General features: G+C 47.7%; 2 protein-coding genes across 4 annotated transcripts; one reads left to right on the top strand and one right to left on the bottom strand.

Annotated features, from left to right (window-relative positions):
• Positions 1-657: 657 nt before the first annotated feature.
• On the top strand, positions 658-7,668 carry fastk (Fas-activated serine/threonine kinase). The gene is made up of 11 exons (XM_056391478.1): positions 658-804; positions 2,585-3,452; positions 3,649-3,976; positions 4,120-4,307; positions 4,422-4,570; positions 4,648-4,864; positions 4,947-5,106; positions 5,219-5,310; positions 5,393-6,095; positions 6,178-6,292; positions 6,538-7,668. The coding sequence occupies exons 2-11, from the start codon at positions 2,627-2,629 to the stop codon at positions 6,622-6,624; spliced, it is 2,865 nt and encodes a 954-aa protein (XP_056247453.1). The 5' UTR covers positions 658-804; positions 2,585-2,626; the 3' UTR covers positions 6,625-7,668.
• An 87-nt stretch (positions 7,669-7,755) lies between these two features.
• On the bottom strand, positions 7,756-20,190 carry ubtfl (upstream binding transcription factor, like). 3 transcript variants are annotated; one of them, XM_056391494.1, is made up of 20 exons: positions 19,463-20,190; positions 16,930-17,028; positions 16,311-16,486; positions 14,853-14,936; positions 14,607-14,762; positions 14,460-14,524; positions 13,822-13,942; positions 13,373-13,483; positions 12,924-13,051; positions 12,115-12,256; positions 11,984-12,025; positions 11,630-11,743; positions 11,387-11,545; positions 11,030-11,158; positions 10,826-10,911; positions 10,344-10,533; positions 10,088-10,135; positions 9,130-9,267; positions 8,786-8,890; positions 7,756-8,223 (listed from the first exon to the last, which is right to left on the bottom strand). In XM_056391494.1, the coding sequence occupies exons 2-20, from the start codon at positions 16,988-16,990 to the stop codon at positions 8,149-8,151; spliced, it is 2,130 nt and encodes a 709-aa protein (XP_056247469.1). In that variant the 5' UTR covers positions 16,991-17,028; positions 19,463-20,190; the 3' UTR covers positions 7,756-8,148. The 3 variants fall into 3 exon arrangements, with proteins under 3 accessions (XP_056247469.1, XP_056247468.1, XP_056247470.1); XM_056391493.1 differs by having other exon boundaries at positions 8,786-8,893; positions 19,463-20,185; XM_056391495.1 differs by having other exon boundaries at positions 8,786-8,893; positions 11,048-11,158; positions 19,463-20,183.
• Positions 20,191-20,938: the final 748 nt, after the last annotated feature.

The following is a 20,938-nucleotide window of genomic DNA, read 5'->3' as shown; positions in this document are numbered from 1 at the left end:
AAGTACAGACAGCTCATTTTTAAAGAGTCAACAACAGTCAAATTAATGTTTGTATAGATAAAGTCATTCACTTCTGACTCCCCTCATCATCATCATCATATTAATAATAATAATCCCAATTATTATTGATGATGATGATCATTATTATTATTGTTATTGTAGTGTTTTAGTACGGCCCAGGAGCCGGATTATGACTATAAGTTCATACGGAGTACCATTATTAACATGCACATGTTAATAACAATAATAACATGTTATCTATTAAGTGAGTCTGACTGACTGTTGATCTGTGTGTAAACCTGATGCTTTTCTGACCTTTAATAGTGAAGAAGTTCCTGTGGTTTGAATGGAGGCTCTGTAGCATCAGTGTGTCTGTATTAAGTGTTGGTAAACGATGAATAAGAAGTGAGGGTTTCACACTGATTAATAAACAGCAAATGTTAACAGTTCACTGTCTAATAAAGAGGAGGAGTTTAACACAACAGTTGCTTTTATTAATATCTCTTAACTGATTTATTAACCATTAACAGAGTAATGAATTACAGCTAATAAACTCTCTACCTGTTTATTTATAAATTATCACAATAAATAAGGAGGTTACAGGTGACAGACAGCAGCCGCCAGGTGTCGCCGTGCCACCCCCCACCCCCACGCTCCAATTGCATGCCGGGTAGCCGATGATGGCTGCGGTCTGTGCGGAGGAATGAAGCGGCTGACCGCTGCCTGTTTCCCCGCTGAAACCGCACTCTCTGCGGCCTCAAGTGTTTCAGCAGAGCGGAGCTGCCGGTGTTACTGAGCTATGAGGTAACACCCCGTCACTGCCGGGCACAGACAGGCCGGTTAACCCGGGTTTAGCCCGGGTTTGGCCCGGGTAGTTAGCAGGTTATCCGTCAGCGCTGCTGGGAGAAGGACAGACCGATGCTAACGTGCTAATAGGCTAACAGACCAGATCAGACAGTTAACTTAGCTTAGCTCACACACTGTCTGTTTTAACTTAGTGAAGCATGTAGCATCAGTTAGCTTTACTGTGTCTGTCGCAGTGTTTGAGTGAATTCCCCGACATGCTGCCGCTAGCCTTGTTAGCCGGGCTGCTAAGTGACAGCCGGTTAGCATTAGTATGGGAGCTACCTGATTAGCCTCAAACTACACTACAAGTACGTCACCTAAAGCATGACGTCATCATATGTATATGACATAAGTGGTGAAGTATCTGTCGCTGCGCTCAGGGATGGGGGTATATGTTAACCGGCTAACTGGCTGCTATATGCTGTTAGCCTGTCGGCCTGTGGTCTGAGGTCAGCTGACAGGTCGTCCGGTGGGGGGAGGGTGCAGGTAGACAGGGAGTGTGAGTGACTAGCTGTCAGGCTTATTAATCGATTGATCATGATCAGTTCGGATTCAGAGGTATCAATCTGGTCAAAGCCTCAGACATGGTGATCTGATCTAAAGGTTCAGTAGATAAATCCACTGCCATGAGGCTGTAGAACCCCTCAGCCAAAGGAACCGGACTGATTTAATTATTACTGTTTATTATTATTATTATTACTAATGAGCTACTGGACACATGAATTTCCCCTAGGGGATAAATAAAGTATCTATCTGTCTATGAAGACGTAAACACAGGACAGATTTGTTTACCTTGTTTACGTCTTCAGTCTTAGTTATTTGCTGATGTGTAATGAGATGCAACAGATTCTGATCAGAACAGAATGATTGGTTGGTTTTCAGCAGAACTTCCTGCTATTTGACCAGCAGCAGGTGGTCAGAACCATCACTTATCTGCAGATTAACTGATGATGAGAACAATGTTTGAATCATGTGTGGCTGCAGCTCGGGTCCAGAGCCATGTTGGTTCTGATCAGTTTGACTCTGTGAGTCATTGGTTTGTTGCTGTAGTTCAGCAGCTTTTGGCACTTCCTGTATAAACAGGAAGTCAGTGAGTCTGTGCAATCCGCCTCCTTCAGACTGTTCAGACCTCCACCAGCTCCCATGAGATGCTAACTACGCTAATAATTCTGAAAAGATGCTAATAATTCTGAAAAGATGGCAACTAGCTAACTGTTCTGACCCATCTGCTAGTCTCTGGTTCTGGTCTCAGACTCCTCCTCTGAGTCTGGGTCTGACTGAGGCTCAAACATGTGGCTGAGTCTCTCTGATGTTTCCTCCTCTCACCATCTTGATGCTCTTTCACCTGTCCACCTGGAGCCAGCAGGTGGTGGGCGGGGCTAAAGATCCAGGTTTTCTCAACCAGGAAGTCAGAGGAGATGAGCTTCAGACCCAGTTTTTATAATGTTTCATGTGGAAACTCATTTTGATGATGATTGATTATTTTTGTTGATAATTTTAAAGTTAGATGAATTTGTGCAGATTAAAACCCAGCTGTTCTCCTTCTTCTCCTTCCTCACTGCAGCTCAGCTTTTAGTTTTTTTTAACTTGTAGGTAGGAGTGTGTTGTTGTTGTTGTTGTTGTTGTTGATGTTTTTCTTTTTGATGGTGGGGTTTTAATTGTCCACTGGTAAATTGTTAGAAGTTTTGAAATTGACCATTTAAGTTTTTCTTCTTCTCCTTCTTCTCCTTCTCTGTAGGAGCGGTGTCCTGTTGCCTCCAGGTGTCCTGGCTGTCAGACTATGCTGTGTTTGTCCACTGGGTGGCGCCTCCTGAGCCGAGCTCACCGCCTCCCTCCCTGCTGCCCCCACCGCACCGCTCAGTCTGTTGCCATGTACGCCACCCGCCTCTACAGCACCGCGGGGGGAGGAGGGGGAGGAGGTGGGGTTAAACAGGGGCGAAGGTCGGGGCTGTCCGTGATTGAGGCCCCCCACCCTCCTCACCCTCACCTCCCCCACCACCCGCACCCGGCTCCGCCTCCCCCCGCCTACCCTCTGTACCAGGGCCGCCCCGACTCCCACCGAGGAGCACACTTCCATCACCACTACCACCCTCACCCCCATCCTCACCCCCACCCGCAGCCCGCCCACCTGGCCCCGCCCCCACTGCCCCCCCACTACCAGCACCACACCCACTTTCATACGTACGGTGGAGGGGCCCCAGGTGGAGGGGCTGCGGCCCCCGGCAGCAAGAAAAAGACGTGGAACTTCATCCACGAGAAGATGAGCTATGACACGTTCTTCACCATGAAGCGTCTGATCGAGCGCTCACGGCGGCCTGACGAGGTTCTGCGATGGGTCACCCAGAACCCCGCCAAGATCTCCCACAACCACTACCCTGTCGCCCTGCAGAAGATCGGGCAGCTGCTGCAGGCCACGCAGCCGCCGCGAACCGGAGGGGACGACACCGAGGCCTCAGGAGGAGGAGGGGGAGGAGCTGAGGGCGGTGACGGACGTCAGATCCTGGACCATCAGGACTTCCAGACACTCTGTAACGCCATCGTCAACGACTGCAGCAAGTTTGACAACTTCAGCATCGTCAATTGTTTGTACGCCGTGGCGGCGCTCGGTGAGTCGCCGTAATGAAACACAACACCGGTCTCTGACTGGTTAATGCTCTTTATACTCCTTCCCTCAGGTGAGGTTCAGGTGTGTCTCGGCGTACCTGTAGCTGAAGCTAGATGCTGTCCTGCCTCGATAACATCATTACACCACAGCTCACCTGTCTCACACTCTAACTCATGTTATTATCATTACACGTTCAGGTCTTCCCAGCGACTCTCAGGTGGTCCAGGTGTTGGAGGCGGAGTCTCAGTCCAGACTGAACCAGTTTAACCAGAAGGACGTGTCCATGGTGTTCAGCTCCAGCATGAAGCTCCACCCGGGCAGCCAGCACCCGCTGACGGAGGCCTGCCTCGCCGGCCTGGAGAAGAACCTGGAGCGAGAGCGCCACCCGCAGACGCTCTTCCTGCTGCTCTCCTACTACAGACTCAAGTGGCGCTCGCTGCAGGAACCTGCTGCTGCTGCAGGGGGCGCCACCACCGCCAGCAACAACACCACGCCTCCAAACCCAGAACAGCTGCTTGCCAACAGGTGTGTGTTTGTGTGTGTGTGTGTGTGTGTGTGTGTGTGTGTGTGTGTGTGTGTGTGTGTGTGTGTTGTGTGTGTGTGTGTGTGTGTGTGTGTGTGTGTGTGAGAGTGAGAGAGAGACTCTGACATTGTCTGTGTGTCTCCAGGAAGATCCTGCGCCTGGTCAAACACACTCTGGCGAGCGTCAGTGGCGTCCGTGACCAGGAGATGGCGCTGTTGGATGAGATGCTGGCGGCATGCGCTCGAGAGGCAAGCAACAAGAGTCTGGAGCTGATCTTCAGCTCTCACCTGTTCTACCAGAACAGACAGGAGAGGTTCATCAGTAGCCTCGCAGGTGAGTTTCGATCAGTCAGCTGATGTGATCACCTGTCTGTCAGAAAAAGAGTAAGGAGCCATTGAGCACTCGGCTATCTGACCATGTGACCTGCTGATTGTTGCTCTCTGTCAGAGGAGCTGCCGAAGAAGGTGGACAGTATCACACCGTACACGATGGCTCTGATCGCCAAATACGTCGCTCGCCATCGACTAAGAGAGACCCGCCTGCTCGACACCATCGCAGACTTCCTGGTGAAGAAGGCAGAGTACCTGGACAGTAAGGTGAGGTCAAGCCGGCCGGCACGTGGTCTCCAGGGCTTGTGAACGGGACTCTTCAGGTGTGTTGTCTCTGTCCTCAGGTGATCCAGAAGCTGGTGTTCCCGTTCAGCAGGATGAGCTACCGTCCGTCCGGCGAGCAGCAGTTCTTCACTCGGCTGGAGGAGGTGGTGGAGTTGAAGGCGCTCAGCTCGCCACTCGCCACCGTCAACATCCTCATGTCTCTGTTCCAGCTGGGACACTTCCCCGGCCTGGTGCTGCACCGCGTCTTCTCCTCCGCCTTCATCAGCAACGTCACCAGTCAGTACCAATACAACCAGTTCAACCAGTTCAAAGCCCAGTCCTCCCACTGAACCAGCTGTTCTTTGCCCCTCCCCCACAGACAGCCCCTACGCTCTGATCGTCCGGAGGTATCTGTCGCTGCTGGACGCCGCCGTGGAGCTGGAGTACCGTGACTACACCGGACCCCGGCTGCAGGACGCCCACAAGGTCCTGATGTTTGACCACGCTCTGACTGCTGATGAGGTCAACCGCAAGTACAGGTAACACTCACCTGTATGTACACACCTGCACACGCACCTGTACTGATCTGCTGACCTGTTGACGGGTGTCAGTCTGATCTCAGCAGGTTCTGATCAGTCCGTCTTCTCTCAGTTACAAAGGTCTGGTGGCCGAGGCGTTACGTCAGCTGGTCGGAGAACAGAACTACAAACAGGATGAAGTACTCGCCCCAGGATACTACACAGGTACTACACTCTGAGTACTACACTCTGAGTACTTCAGAGTACTACACTGAGTACTGTTCTAACCTGACTCTCCTGTTCCCAGACTTCGTGTTGTGGATAGACGGTTCTGGTCGGGTTCTACCCATCAGGACCGCAGCTGGTCTGGCTCTGAGCATTGTTCCTCCTTCCTGTGTCGGCGTAGCGTCCAAGCCGGGTGACGGTGCGGTTGCCGTGGTGACCTCAGAGTTCCAGAGGTTCTCTCCGTTTGCAGCGCTGGAGGAGGGCGGCGAGCAGCCGTGTCAGGTGAGTGAGGCTCTGAGTGGCGCGATGGAGCCCAGGTCCTTCATGCCCCACCAAATCCGAAGCACAACGGGGGCTGCGGTGTCCTCGGGACCCCCTCGGCCTGGGACTAACGGGGGCCCCTTAGACTACGGCCCCTACTACATCCCTGCGGCAGAGTACTACTCCAGCCTGCCTAAAGAGCACTCGCTGGAGAGCCAGGACAGCTCCACGCTCAGCAGCCCCCCCTCCGATGGCCTCGCCCCGCCAGGGGCTCAGGGACCTGCGGGAGCTACGGCCCCGGATTCACTCTTCCAGTTTTCCATTGGGAAGATCCTGGAGGATGAGGGGGGGACGGGGGCCCCCGGGGGCCAGGGGACAGACTGTGAGCTGCCGGGGTTCTATGAGGGCGTGACGTATCCTGAGGGGTCCGGGGCCGACAGAGGGCCCCCATCACCGCCACAGCTCCACCCCCCTGACAGACCTGACCCCGACAACCCCCCCACAGAGCAGAGACAGATCCGGAGGTCAGTCCTACTCAGAGTCCCGAGTACACCTCACAAAACCAGAACCACTTCAGAGAACCTGATCCAGTTCTTGTCTCCACAGGGTCATCATGTCCGTCAACGACAAGTGGCACTACTGCCACAACTCAGAGGTGCTGGTCGGTTCCCGCGCCATGAGAGACCGCCACCTGAGGCTGCTGGGATACATCATCCTGCAGGTCAGTGCCGGACAGGTGTATATGTGTTAGACCATCAATCAGCTGGTCATCAGTCTGAAGTCCAGCACTACCTGCTCCTGCCTGTTTCTACACCTGTGTTCACCTGTTGACTAAACACCTGACGTATAAATCAGCTGGAGGGGGATTCCTCTTTTGATGGAGCTAGGCTAACAGTTCTTCCAGTCTTTGTGCTAAGCTAGGCGGAGTGTCTCCTCATCATGTGACCTGTGGTCTCTCTCTCTCAGCTGCCGTATCACGAGCTGGAGAAGCTGAACGGCATCGAGGAGGTGAAGCAGTACCTGCACAAGAAGCTGCTGGACGTGCCACTATGACGCCCTGTGTGTGTGTGTGTGTGTGTGTGTGTGTGTGTGTGTGTGTGTGTGTGTGTGTGTGTGTGTGTGTGTGTGTGTGTGTGTGTGTGTGTGTGTGTGTGTGTGAGAGACAGGATGTGCCGTCTGTGAGGATTCACCTGTTCATTGACATCACAGCTCCAACTTATGATCATTTTTATTATTGATTATCAATCCGTTTGTCTATAAAACATCACGTCACCTCGAGAGAAACTGATGTTTTATGAACCAACTGATCAGTGATCAGGTGATCGCAGTGATCAGTTTCAGGTGGACCTTCAGACCAACAGCTCTCTACAGGACGTCCTGCTGCTGTCAGACCACTTTCCACATCAGCCCTCAGTCTGGATCAGAGCAGCCACCAGAGTCTCTAAAACGTTTCATGTTATTATTTGGTTTCTGCTCGAGAATGCAGCTCAGTTTTTTAAGAAGAATCAGCTTTAATGGAACTGTGGAATGTTAACTCCCCTTTATGTTTATCTATAAACCTGTTGATAGAAATATGACGTGACCTCAGTCAAACTTTTCTTTTGGTTAAATTAAATCTCCGTGCTGAGTTCAAGGACCTTGTGAGCTGATGAGATTTGGAACGTGGTCGGCAGGTGAACTGGTCTTTGAACGTGTAATGTTGGCTGAGTTCAGGCTGTGATCTGATTGGTCACTGTGTGAATGAACAAACATATCTTGTTTTTTTTCAGGGGGGGAGGGGGGAGTCCCTTTTTATAATGTTTGGTAACCGTGGTAACGATTATGATGGTGCATGTGTGGGACTCTAAAATCACGATGGGTACTGTAGTTTTCTCTGAGTGCACATGACTGGAGGACAGGAGGGGTGAGTGTTACCATGGTAACATGGTATGTGTGCCAAAGGCCTGGAGGATCAGTTAGGATAATGTGTGGGTGATTGATGTCGGGGTCAAAGGTCAGATTATTTATTTGTGTATCAGGTGACTGACGTCTGAGGGAAGAAGCTTGTTTATATTCTATAAATCTATTAATTCAAATGTCTATAAAACCTGAAGCCAACGCACCTGGCTCTGTGTCGTCTTTGACTTCCTGGTCCACAGGTGAGACTGTGGTTGTTTTTGTCACATAAAAAAATCACAACACACGTGAGAAAAAGTGCATTTATTTGTTAATAATTTTGTCAGGCAGGCGGCTGATTGGAGGATGAACACTGACTCCTCCCTCAGTGGTAGCTAACGACAACCATAGGCCCTTCCCCTCTGCCTGCAAACTCTGTACAAACCCCGCCCACCGTCAACAAAAACAAACAAAAAAAAAAACTCACCCCGTCTCCGCCCGGCTAAAACGTCCGTCAGATAAAAACCAACAAACACTCAATAAAAAACAGAAACAAACAGAAGTAACAAAATGCTCCATCAGGCTCCGCCCCCTGACAGCGGTGTGATGTCACCATTTCTCATTGGTCCGCCTGGATGATTGGCACGTGAGGAGGCGTGGCCTGCACAGCCTGTCCTCTCCAATGAGGGAGAAAGGGTGGAGCTAGTCCGAGTCCGAGTCACTGGATTCCTCAGAGGACGTTTGATCTTCATCATCCTCATCATCCTCGTCGTCGTTCTGAGGAAACCACAAAAAAGTTCAAGTTAACTCGTGTGGAATGTGTTTGCTCAGCTGTTACAAGATGGTTGCCATGGTGAGTCTGGGTTTTACCTTACAACTCCATTAATTTACACTCAATGTCATTAAGGTCTTTAAGTGGCTAATATAAGGGAATTGTTAAAGGCTAAAGTTACTGACTGTGATAGATTCAGGTGTTTATAAAACTATTAGTCTTCTATTAAAGTCTTTAAGGGGTAAAAAAAACACTTAAATTTTACCAAATAACATTAAAAGTTATTATTACCTGAAAGGAAATGGCTTTAAGGACAGAAGATACATTTAAGTGTTTTTCAGCCCTTAAAAAGCTCCTTAAATTTGTTTAAGAACAAATCAATATATTATAATCCATTAATTTATTCATAGATTATATTTGTAGTGAATCCCTGTATCTGAAAAATGTCATGTTATTTGATAAATCTTAAAGGTTTAAACCTCTTCATATATGTGTAATATATTTATGTTTTAGTGCCACAATCATTTTTATTAATCCAATCAACCAATCACAGATTGAAGCCGTCACCTCATCATCATCATCGTCGCTGTCTGTGCTTCCTGACGTCTCGTCATCTTCATCAGAGTCAGAGGAGTCACTCTTCTCTTCCTCCTCGTCTGTGTCAGACATATCCTGCTGTAAACACACACACAGGTTTATGTGGCGCAGCCTGACAGACCGCACTCCACCGACCAATCACAGCAGGTCGTTAGAGATGACCAACACTGACTAGTTAACAAGGACTGAATTAATTAAAAGAAATCAACTTTATATTTTTATGTTTCATTTCTGTGTTCACATGTTGTGAAGTGTGTGTTTGTGTGTGTGAGAGAGCGTGTGTTCACGTGTTGTTCAGTTGTGTAGTGTGTTACCTTGGCTCGGTACGCCATGGCCCTCTTGCCCACCCCGACCCCCGGTGTTGCGGCTCTCGAACCAACTGCCTTCCCCTTCGCCGTCACACGGACTTTAGCTCCGGGGCTGCTGCGAGCTTTAGTGGTGCTGCGACGTTTCTGACCAAGGACCAAACAAACAAACAAACAAGTTGACACACTACCAGTAACCTGCAGAGTCACTTAGCTTAATTCTGTTAGCCTGTAAAGGATTGTTGTAACAATGCTAATTTACATTAGCTTACAGACAGTACAGGTTCTCCTTTAAAAGGATAAAATTAAGATTAAAATAGTTCTGACGACCCATTCTGCACAAATACATTCAGTATTATTCCACGTTAGCTTAGCCATGCTAACAACAGTTTACGGCAGGGAAGGTCCGCCATCTGGACACAGATTTTATTATATCTCACAGGCTGAAATGCATAAATTAATGGCGCAGATGACCGGTAACCAGTTCTACTTTCTGTTAGGAGCTAACAGCTAACTGTTGTTCGTCGAGCAGCTGCACCAGTGGTTCCGCCTTCATTTTATGAAAACTTTACAACTTTATTTAATTTTGCAATAACGATACTTATTGCAGATAAACTTCGTTTCAGTCCAAAAATTACACATCATCACAAAAGTAAAAGAAAAAATACATGTAAAACTTTTGTTGAGGTGTAACAATAGTTTAGCAGTCAGCCGTGCTAATGTAATGTTAACATCTCAGTAGTCTATCTGGTTGTTAAACCCTGCTAATATTATGTTAGCTTGTGCTCTATTAGCTAATGGAGTATTACGCTAATTATGTGAGCTTAGCTAGGTTACTCATGCTAATATTGTGTTAGCTTGTGCTCTATTAGCTAATGGAGTATTAAGCTAATTATGTGAGCTTAGTAAGGTTACTCATGCTAATATTGTGTTAGCTTAGTGGGAAGAAACAGAAGAGGAAACTCACCGAGGAGGAGAACTCTTTGTAGACGGCTCTATCCTGAGGAGACAGAGACTGGAAGAAGAAGAGAGGGAGGAAGGTGAAACTCATCATCATCATCATCATCATCATTTTCTGTTTTTATCCAACATGTGACTTTTGTAGTTTTGGTGGCTGTAACCAGGTGACGCCACCAGAGGGCGCTGTAATCAGTCCATCATCACTAATTCATTATAACAGTGTGATGCTCTGAGTGCCGCAGTGCCGTTGAGCAGCAGCTCACCTTGACCCAGGCCTCCAGCTCGGCCTTGTACTCCACCTGCTGCTCCTCCACCAGCTTCTTGTACTTGTCTTTCTGACTCTGGCTCAGTTTGTGCCACCTCTTCCCGATCTCCACCATCCGCTCCTTCAGGCTGAAGTGGTTCAGCTCGCCATTGGTCAGCAGCTCCTGCGAGAACATCTGATACCCGCTCCTGTTGGATGAAACGGCAGGGGGCGTGGCTTAATATAGGGCTGTTTAGTCTTTAAATTGTCTGTTTAAAAGGAGTAATAAACACACTGTTGACCTCTGACCTGAACTCTTCTTGCTTCATTCATCCACTGATATTTATCATTTAATAATCACTTCATTATCTCAAGTGAACAACAGCTGATCTTTAAATGAATCAAAAGAAGTGGTGAACAGTTTCTGCTGTTTAAACATCAGCTGTAACTTCCTGCCGTGTGACATCACAGCTGGACAACATCTGTCCTGATCACACTCACACTGGAGGTTTCTTTGGTTCTCCATCAAACTTGGGTTTCCTCTGACCCTGAGCTGCGGGTGGAGCCCTCATCTCCAACAGCTCCCTCTGCAGGACACCAACAGTCAGTACAACACACACACAGAGCCACACAACATGGGGGGGGGGGGCGCGCTGGTGATTCTTGGGGCGGGGTCAGTGTGGGGGAGGGGCGTGGCTCACTGACCACAGGTTGGTACTGAACCTCGTAACGCTTCTGGTCCTCGGCCGCCTTCTTGATCCAGGGAATCTTCTCCTTCTTCTCCATGGACTTCCAGGCCGCCTCCATCGCCGCCTGCGCCTTCCTGCGGTCACTCTGTGGACCAACAGTCGACCAACAGGCCGTTAAACATTTCACTGACTGATCCTACAAACACTCAGACCCAGTTCTGTGGACTGTCAGCTCCTTCACAATAAAAGCCTGGTTAACATCTGCTCTGACAGTTCTGTGATGTCACTAATTCTGACTGAGACTTTTCTAATCAAATGTTTTAATTAATGAACTAATGAAAACATTTAAGCTGTCAGACAGAATCACACTCACTCTGTATTTAGCCAGGTAGTCTCCGATCACACTGTGCTGCCACATCTCCTCAGCTGTTTTTGGCGTCTCTGGAAGCTTCGCCGTCTTCTTCCCATCCCGTCTTTCTTTTGGCGTTCCAGCAGGTACCCACGGCTCTGGCTCCGCCTCCCGACACCGCTCCTGAAGTGAAAATCCCCCCTCCAGGTTAGTTTACTGTCAGAGATGATTCCAGACGCATTAATAAAATACGAGGAGCTTTCAGACCTTGACAGAAGGAGACTTGGCTCTGTGTGGGCTAGCGGCCACACCCCCTCCCAATCTGGACCCGCCCAGTTTTTCCTCAGTCAGGACTCGGTCTCGCTCCTCCTCCGGAAGACTCTGAACAGACAGGCCGATATCATTCACTTTTACTGCATCTTTCTACTGTCTGAATGTTTGACCTTTTCCCATCAGCCCAGAGTGTGTGTGCGTGTGTGTGTGTGTGCGTGTGTGTGTGTGTGTGTGTGTGTGTGTGTGTGTGTGTGTGTGTGTGTGTGTGTGTGTGTGTGTGTGTGTGTGTGTGTGTGTGTGTGTGTGTGTGTGTGCAGGATCATCAGCTGATGGCTGAAGCTGACATACCTCCAGGAACCTCTGCAGGTCGATGTCGTACTGCTTCTTTTTCTGGTCGGACACAGACAGACAGGTGAGATGAGAGCAGGTGTGACAGGTATACATCCTGTCTGTTAGCGTGTCAGCATGTTGATGCTCACCTGCTCGCAGCGTTTCTGAAACATGTCCTTCTCCTTCTGCGTCATCATCTTCCACTGTTTACTGCAGAGCACCATGCGCTCAGTGCTCGGGACATCCTTCATGTTGACCATCAGCTCGGCACAGTACAGAGAGTAACCGTTCCTGTCAGACACACAGCTGTTAGCCTCTGTTAGCCTTTCTGTTTCTGTTAGCCTTTCTGTTTCTGTTAGCCTCTGTTAGCTTCTGTTTCTGTTATCCTTTCTGTTTCTGTTAGCCTCTGTTAGCTTCTGTTTCTGTTAGCTTCTGTTTGCTTCTGATTCTGTTAGCCTCTGTTTGCTTCTGTTTCTGTTAGCCTCTGTTAGCCTCTGCTTCTGTTAGCCTTTCTGTTTCTGTTAGCCTCTGTTAGCTTCTGTTTCTGTTAGCTTCTGTTTGCTTCTGTTTCTGTTAGCCTTTCTGTTTCTGTTAGCCTCTGTTAGCTTCTGTTTCTGTTAGTCTTTCTGTTTCTGTTAGCCTCTGTTAGCTTCTGTTTCTGTTAGCTTCTGTTTGCTTCTGTTTCTGTTAGCCTTTCTGTTTCTGTTAGCCTCTGTTAGCTTCTGTTTCTGTTAGCCTTTCTGTTTCTGTTAGCCTCTGTTAGCTTCTGTTTCTGTTAGCGTCTGTTAGCTTCTGTTTCTGTTAGCCCTTCTGTTTCTGTTAGCCTCTGTTAGCTTCTGTTTCTGTTAGCTTCTGTTTGCTTCTGTTTCTGTTAGCTTCTGTTTCTGTTAGCCTCTGTTAGCTTCTGTTTCATTTTTTCGTTAGTGTTACACTCATTAATTTGGTTTCGTGGACTCACGGTGGCGGTTTGGTTGGCCGTCCGTCAAACTTGTCCTTCAGCTGCCGCTCTGCTTTGGTGAGGACAGACCGAACGTGATCGTCTGAGTTCACATCTGGATGAGCCACATGATATGCTCTCATACTGTCCTACACACACACACACACACACACACACACACACCACACACACACACACACACACACACACACACACACACACACACACACACAAAATCAACACATCAACATCTCTCTGTTGAACCTGGTCTCCAGAATCCTGTCCTGTTCCGGGTTCTAAGGATCTGAAATATCCCAGTCAGACTGATCCTGATCCTGGGTGTAATAGGGACCTGACTTGAGTGAATCCCATAGAGAACCTGGTCTTTGGTTCAGCTCAGTCCAGTGTGGTCCAGTTCAGTCGGGGTCAGTGTTCAGTCTAGTCTGATTCAGTACAGTCTGGTCTGGTACCTCGTAGTCCTTCTGGAGCTCCAGGGCCTTGCTGATCCACTTGAGTCTCCTCTTGTCAGACAGCTGGGACCACTGTCTCCTCAGAGCCTCCTTCAGCTCCTTCTGACTCACCTGAAACACACAGACAGGTGGGTCAGGTTACCCTTACACCTGTAGTCCACTTCATCTGGTCCAGACCAGGATCACTGATCTGTAGCTTTAAGTTCAGGTCCAGGTCCTGTTCAAAACCCCGTTATTACAAACAAACCAAGACGACAAAACATGGTCCTCCACACCAGTAAAGCAGGAGCTATGGTCTGGTCCAGGGTCTGGAGCTGAAAGTCTGGTATATCATATATTATTATTGACATCACAACATCTGTTCACATCTGTCCACACTCTCATTGAGAGTGCAGTTGAGGAGGACTGGGTGTGTGGCCCCCCCTCAGATCAGGGTGCGGTGTGCGTACCTCAGGGTGCAGCTTCATGTAGGTCTTCTTCTCGTGGTTGTACCATAGCTGTTGGGGGGTCTTGGGTTTCTCGGGCAGGTCTGACTTCTTCCTCTCCTCAATCAGCTCCGGGTGGTCCTCCCTGCAGGACAGCTGACGTTAGCCTTGCTAAGGCTAACAGCCTATGCTATGTTTGTTCTGAAGGGTTCACAGTCAGTCAGCAGGAACACACACTTTAAAATTTCAAATTAAAAGAATTATTTATTTAGGTCTAATGAGGCTTTTATTTCTTCATATTATCAGACAGGAAATAGCTGACGACAGATACTGCAGATTCTCAGTTTACTGACGAGAGACAACAACATCTGAGTCATCCCTACTCTCAGTTCATTATATTCTGAGGTCCGGCTGAAGTCCGGCTGAGGTCCGGCTGGGGGGCTCCAGTTAATAATCACTGCTTCAAAGGGTAACACTTTATTTGAAGTGGTGTTTAGTTAGTTTAGAGTTAGTTTACTGACTTAACTAACACCCAGTTAATGAAAGCCAACGAAGGCTAATGAATTTTAATGAAGGCTAATGAATGAAAGGCTAATGAATGTTAATGAAGGCTAATGAAAGCTAACTAAGGCTAATGAAGGTTATTGAAGCATTGAACTGACTTGAATCGAGCCATGTTCTTCTCGAATTCTTCTTTCTCTCGTTGAAACTCTGTGATGTATTTTTGCTGCAGAAAAATAAAGAAAAACATTTTACAGAATGAGACCTGAACTTGGACTTTCTAGACCGCCTCACAATAAATAAATCACCTTCTTCTTCTCAGGCAGCTCCTTGTATTTCTTGGACAGGATCTTGGTCAGGTCCAGGTTGCTCATCTCCGGGTGGATTTTGGCATATTTGGCTCGTTTCTCCATGAAGAAGCGGAAGTACGGAGTCAGAGGTTTCTTAGGGAAGTCTGGGTGAGTCTGAACAGGAAGAGGTCAGAAAGGTCACATAATGTTTGTGTCTTAACTTCATTAAGCAGATCCAGGATCAGCAGTCTGGTTTAGTCTCACCTTCAGTTTCTTTCCTTTGTATGGGTTCTTCACGAACTCGATGGCATCCACGATCAGTTCTGTCATCGTTCTGTATTTACGAACCTGAAACACAAACAGGTTCTGACATCACGTGATAAACGTGTAGAACTAGTGTAAACCCGGTGTAGATCTGGTGTGGATCTGGTGTAGATCTGGTGTAGATCTGGTGTAGATCTGGTGTAGATCTGGTGTGGATCTGGTGTGGATCTGGTGTGACCACCGGTGTAGATCTTGTGTGAACCCGGTGTAGATCTGGTGTGGATCTGGTGTAGATCTGGTGTAAACCTGGTGTAGATCTGGTGTGGATCTGGTGTAAACCTGGTGTGGATCCGGTGTAGATCTGGTGTAAACCTGGTGTAAACTTGGTGTGGATCTGGTGTAGATCTGGTGTGGATCTGGTGTGGATCTGGTGTAAACCTGGTGTGGATCTGGTGTAGATCTGGTGTGGATCTGGTGTAGATCTGGTGTGGATCTGGTGTAGATCTGGTGTAGATCTGGTGTAGATCTGGTGTAGATCTAGTGTGGATCTGGTGTAAACCAGGTGTGGATCCGGTGTAGATCTGGTGTGGATCTGGTGTAGATCTGGTGTAGATCTGGTGTAGATCTGGTGTAGATCGGGTGTGGATCTGGTGTGACCACCGGTGTAGATCTTGTGTGAACCCGGTGTAGATCTGGTGTGGATCTGGTGTAGATCTGGTGTAAACCTGGTGTAGATCTGGTGTGGATCTGGTGTAAACCTGGTGTGGATCCGGTGTAGATCTGGTGTAAACCTGGTGTAAACTTGGTGTGGATCTGGTGTAGATCTGGTGTGGATCTGGTGTGGATCTGGTGTAAACCTGGTGTGGATCTGGTGTAGATCTGGTGTAAACCTGGTGTGGATCTGGTGTAGATCTGGTGTAAACCTAGTGTAAACCTGGTGTGGATCTGGTGTAGATCTGGTGTGGATCTGGTGTAGATCTTGTGTGGATCTGGTGTAGATCTGGTGTAAACCTCGTGTGGATCTGGTGTAGATCTTGTGTGGATCTTGTGTGGATCTGGTGTAGATCTGGTGTAAACCTAGTGTAAACCTGGTGTGGATCTGGTGTAGCTCTGGTGTGGATCTGGTGTAGATCTGGTGTAAACCTAGTGTAAACCTGGTGTGGATCTGGTGTGGATCTGGTGTAGATCTGGTGTAGATCTGGTGTAAACCTAGTGTAAACCTGGTGTGGATCTGGTGTAGATCTTGTGTGGATCTGGTGTGGATCTGGTGTAGATCTGGTGTAGATCTGGTGTAAACCTAGTGTAAACCTGGTGTGGATCTGGTGTGGATCTGGTGTAGATCTGGTGTAAACCTAGTGTAAACCTGGTGTGGATCTGGTGTAGATCTGGTGTAAACCTAGTGTAAACCTGGTGTGGATCTGGTGTAGATCTTGTGTGGATCTGGTGTGGATCTGGTACCTCAGTTGAGACTTTCTGCCACTTCTGACGACACATGTCTCCGGTGAAGCTGCCGAAACAAACTTTCTCCCAGTCGAAGTGCGACTCTGTGGTTTTGTATTTCATGGCGTCTCCGTCCGGCAGCAGATTGCGGATCCTCTCCAGCAGAGTCAGACAGTCCTCCTTAGTCCAGTCATCTGCGTGCGAACACACAGCTTTCTATTAAAATGATCGAACTGGAACCAGCAGTCCCTTGGTCCGTCCCTCGACACTGTCCCCCTCTGCCTGTGGCTCTCAGCTCTCCCTGATGACCGTTACACTGACAGGTGTCATTTATCTCAGTGTTCCTAATAAACTGACACTGAATTCATGATTCCATTAGTGGAAAGTCTCAGGAGGAAACATAGTGTTTGTTGGACACTATTTTCAGCAGCGGATTAATCCACAGCTGGTGCTGTGTGTGTGTGTGTGTGTGTGTGTGTGTGTGTGTGTGTGTGTGTGTGTGTGTGTGTGTGTGTGTGTTTGAGACAGTCAGAATAAACGATAGTGTGTGTTCATGTTGATGAAGGATGTGTGTCACTGATATGGCTCAAGTCTGAACATGATGATGATGATGATGATGATGAATGTGGTTTGTTACCTGGTTCGCTTTTGATCCTGGCACTCTGAGCCGTGGAGACACTGCTGCTGCCGTTCATCATGCAGCACCTGACGGAGAAGACTCCGCCCCCTCCCTCCTCTGAACACACACACACACACACACACACACACACACACACACACAGTTAATACAACTTTATACTGCAGAAGATGAATGTGTGTGAAAAACCATTAAACCCAGTGTTTCCTTTAATTAGTCCTGGTTCACCTAGTTACTGGAGATAAGACAGAGGAGGGGACTAGTTACTGGAGATAAGACAGAGGACGGGGCTAGTTACTGGAGATAAGACAGAGGAGGGGACTAGTTACTGGAGATAAGACAGAGGAGGGGACTAGTTACTGGAGATAAGACAGAGGACGGGGCTAGTTACTGGAGATGAAAGTTTCTGCTCTTTACAGCAGCTGATTGGTCAGTTACAGACGGGATAAAACTTTATAAACTGATTTCACAGCAACAGAAAACTGTCTCAAGGTGATTTTAAATCAGTTCCTGACGTTCTCCGTCACTCATGGTCATGTGACTGTAACAAGTTTCCTGTTTAACGACGTCATAGATCACATGGGTCCATTTCAGCTGAATGTCGCACTGTTGTCTCATGAGTCAGTCTCATGTTCTAAAAGATAATTCTTTAATTATGTCGTGGCTATGGCAGTGTTAGCCTAGCTAATATCATTTTAGCACAAAGAAAATGGAACCATCAGGGGCTAATGCTAACACTGACACTTTAGCTGTAGAGCTAATGTCGACTGATGTTGATCATCTGCAAAATGGTAACATTAGTAACGTTAATAACATTATACACCTGGAATTTGGATTAAGAAATACGCTTATCTCTAAAAACACAAGTGGATTTATTTGGTTGGATAGATAATTGAAAATGCTATGCTAGTTAACGTTAGCTTCCTTGTTAGCTTAACTACAAACTTGAAGTCCTCCCCTGTCACTGTAGTTTAGTAAAAACAATCTAAACCACTAACTCTCTGTAGTTTTTACTGTGTTGTGTTTGTGTTCATGTTGTTTTATTGTTTGCTCATATGTTGGTTGTTGACATTTTATATTATAAGGTTTGTTTTTCTTCACTGCATTCGTTGCCTTGGTAATGTGCGTCCATGTATTTTGGGGGCGGGGCTTCTGAAAGGGCACTGAAGGGAGGGGTGTATTTCTTTTCCTCCAGAATCACTTCCTCTTCCTTTGAGGCCTTTTTAAATTACAGCGTTAGTTTTTCAAAGTAAAAGGACAAGTGAGGGCTCTCTGGGTGCATGTGTGTTGTCAGGGGAAATAAATACATTATAAATAACAAAGGGTTAATGGAGGCCTTGAGTTTAATCTGAGCTGTCTGGATGATACAGATTTTACATTTAGTTAAATTCAAACAGTCAGTTTCTGATCAACCTGGTCCCCGTCTGTCCTGACCCTGACTGGCCGGCCGAGGTGACCTGTCCCCGGCTGTGCTGTATCACTGCTGCCCGCTGACAAGGTCAAACTGAGGGCAAAGATCAGGAGTTTGTTTCGGTCCTTCTAGTGGAACAAGTGAAACATGTTCAGCTTAAACCCTCAAGTTAACGGTTAACGGACACGATGCGGGCTGAGCTCAAGGCTGCTTCACCGGACTCTGTTCACAAATCTGTCAAATCAGAGAAAATGTTTCACAAATAAACCCAGAGCTGATCTGAGACTTTTCCTCCAGTCTATATGAGAAACTCTTCAGTTCGGCTGATTCAACTCCCCGTGCGGCTCTTACTGTAGATAGCAGCCGTGTCTGATGTGTTGTCAGTGGGACACGGAGGGCGGTAGAGAGCAGACCGGACTAACTCTAAGTTTGTACAAATTAAGTTTGGTCTGTGAACAGCTAAACATCACCAATCAAAGAGTCTCCGGTGCGTGTGAACATTGATTAATGATCACATATCTGCCGCCGTGTGCTAACGTTAGCATCGCTACATCGAGTTTGAATCTGTGGTCTTACCGCGGGAATATTATCGGGGTCGCTATTAGCGGAAAGCAGCGGGCCGCCAGGCTCCAGCTGCCCCGGTAATGGCGTCCGTCCTCCGGCAGGAGTCACCACGTAGCTTCCGCTGGCACGAAAAGAGCTACTCGAGACAAGCTAGCGGTAACCTTTTTAGGTTAAATGTGGAAATTATGAGAAAAACTTAGAAGATACAAACACGAAATAAATTCACATGTTTTTAAAACACCGAGCTGAAGCTAAATTTGACACGTGTAGCTGATAATCGCATTATTTAGCAAAACTGCTTAAATGATAAAATTCGTCGACATCTTGGTCTTTGGTTGTAAAAAATAATGATGTTATAACGGCGACATGTTGGTCTGGTGCCGGTCAGTAAACTGCCAGAACTCTTATATTTGATGATTTCGGTGCAGAGCGGGCTGGATGACTCGCTGCTGCCCCAGAAGCCTTCACTGCGAAGCCGCCATGAATGTTTTGGAGACTCGGGGACAAACGATCAGAAAACCCCAGAAATCTGCTTAAAAATCACAACTCACTACTTACCTTGTGGTTCAGACAGAAACCCGGGCTATTACTGCACACCACTGTGGTCGCTTGGGTTATTTCGGGACTTTGAAAGTGTGTTTTTTTCAGCCGTAAACCCCGGGGAGTCAGGTCGAAACGAATCCGACAAAAGGAGCGTCTAGTCCGGTATGAAACTCCGCCCAGCGCCGCAGGGGGAGGAACTCCGGGGGAAAACATGAGGACAAAGGCGGAGGATGAAACCAGAGACAGCGGCTAAGACACCAGCCAAAGCCGCTTAAAACTAATTGACATATAAAAATAACAATTTATTGAATTTGTCTTAATTAGTCTTTCAGTCAATATGCTCAAAACTTAAACCGCGAAAGCACCTTTTTCTGGAAATCCGCCCTCCTGACTCTAACCTGGTCCGGGTCCAGATGTGAACCGGCGGGGAGACAGAGGACTGGGGCCCAGGGACCCGACGGCCAGCCGCCGATAGAACTGTGGCCGGAGGTGCGGGGAGGAGAGCGGCTGCCCGGCTGCTCCAGGCTCCGTGAGGGAGAAGCAAAGTATGAAGAAAGTCATCAGGTCTACCGGCTGCTCCGCTCTCCCTCCCCGGCCTGTCGGCGGCTTATCAGCGGCTCGGAGACGGCAGCGTAACCTGCATCCTGCAGGACAGCAGCCCGCATCCACATGGCATCCTGCCCGCTGAGTACACACCGTCTGCCGGGTCTGATCTCACAGTCACCCGTTCCCTCCCACAGAGGGTGCGAAGTTAGAGCCAATCACTGATCAATCGATACATCAAACTGATCGATACACCTGTCTTCCGGGGAAACTCTCCACAGGTGTGTGTGTGTGTGTGTGTGTGTGTGTGTGTGTGTGTGTGTGTGTGTGTGTGTGTGCTTAGTAAAGTGCAGTTCTATAATAACACATTTTCTTTAAAAATCTACAGAGACTTTATTTTTCTGTCTTTATGAACTTCGTCCCAAAATAAATAAAACACAAACCATGTCGGGACCCCAGGGCCCTCAGTGTGCGTGCGTGCGTGCGTGCGTGTGTATGTGTGTGTGTGTACCGCCACCTGCTGCTCTGGATGTTGAACACAGGGAGAGTCTGTTTTTATGGATGAAATGAATCACTGAAAAAGTCAGAGCGCTTCATCTGTTTTTTACTTTGAAAATCTAAAGCCCTTAATTTGAAAGAGCCTTAATGAAGATGTTAAGGGCTTCTTGAGTTTCCTCTTATTTCCAGATGAATGTGAATGAGTGAAGTGTGACTGAGCTTTAATCGACTTGAGAGATGAACAGCTTCACCAGGTTCAGACTCACCAATGAAAACACTCATGGACAGATTCAAATAAAATACTTTCATGTTTCAAACGATAATTTATCCATTGATCATCTCTTTAAAACGACACATCGGAGTGACGTCATTGTTAAAGGTAAATTAATGAGTTTAGTTTCCTGTTGTCTTAATTTGAAAAGTCATGTTTTGTATTTTGAAACGGACGGA

Source organism: Seriola aureovittata, chromosome 12 (genome assembly GCF_021018895.1).
Source record: "Seriola aureovittata isolate HTS-2021-v1 ecotype China chromosome 12, ASM2101889v1, whole genome shotgun sequence".
NCBI classification, from domain to species: domain Eukaryota; kingdom Metazoa; phylum Chordata; class Actinopteri; order Carangiformes; family Carangidae; genus Seriola; species Seriola aureovittata.
This window is presented reverse-complemented; position numbering and strand designations above follow the sequence as displayed.

Excerpts from the sequence above, each read along its gene's own strand:
- fastk (XM_056391478.1), top strand. The coding sequence starts at position 2,627 with ATGCTGTGTTTGTCCACTGGGTGGCGCCTCCTGAGCCGAGCTCACCGC. Across the intron at positions 3,453-3,648 it reads GTACGCCGTGGCGGCGCTCG|GTCTTCCCAGCGACTCTCAG; the intron begins GTGAGTCGCCGT and ends TTACACGTTCAG. Across the intron at positions 6,096-6,177 it reads GAGCAGAGACAGATCCGGAG|GGTCATCATGTCCGTCAACG; the intron begins GTCAGTCCTACT and ends TTGTCTCCACAG.
- ubtfl (XM_056391493.1), bottom strand. The coding sequence starts at position 16,990 with ATGATGAACGGCAGCAGCAGTGTCTCCACGGCTCAGAGTGCCAGGATC. Across the intron at positions 14,763-14,852 it reads ACAAAGGAAAGAAACTGAAG|ACTCACCCAGACTTCCCTAA; the intron begins GTGAGACTAAAC and ends CTTCCTGTTCAG. Across the intron at positions 11,546-11,629 it reads CCAAGTCTCCTTCTGTCAAG|GAGCGGTGTCGGGAGGCGGA; the intron begins GTCTGAAAGCTC and ends TTTTCACTTCAG.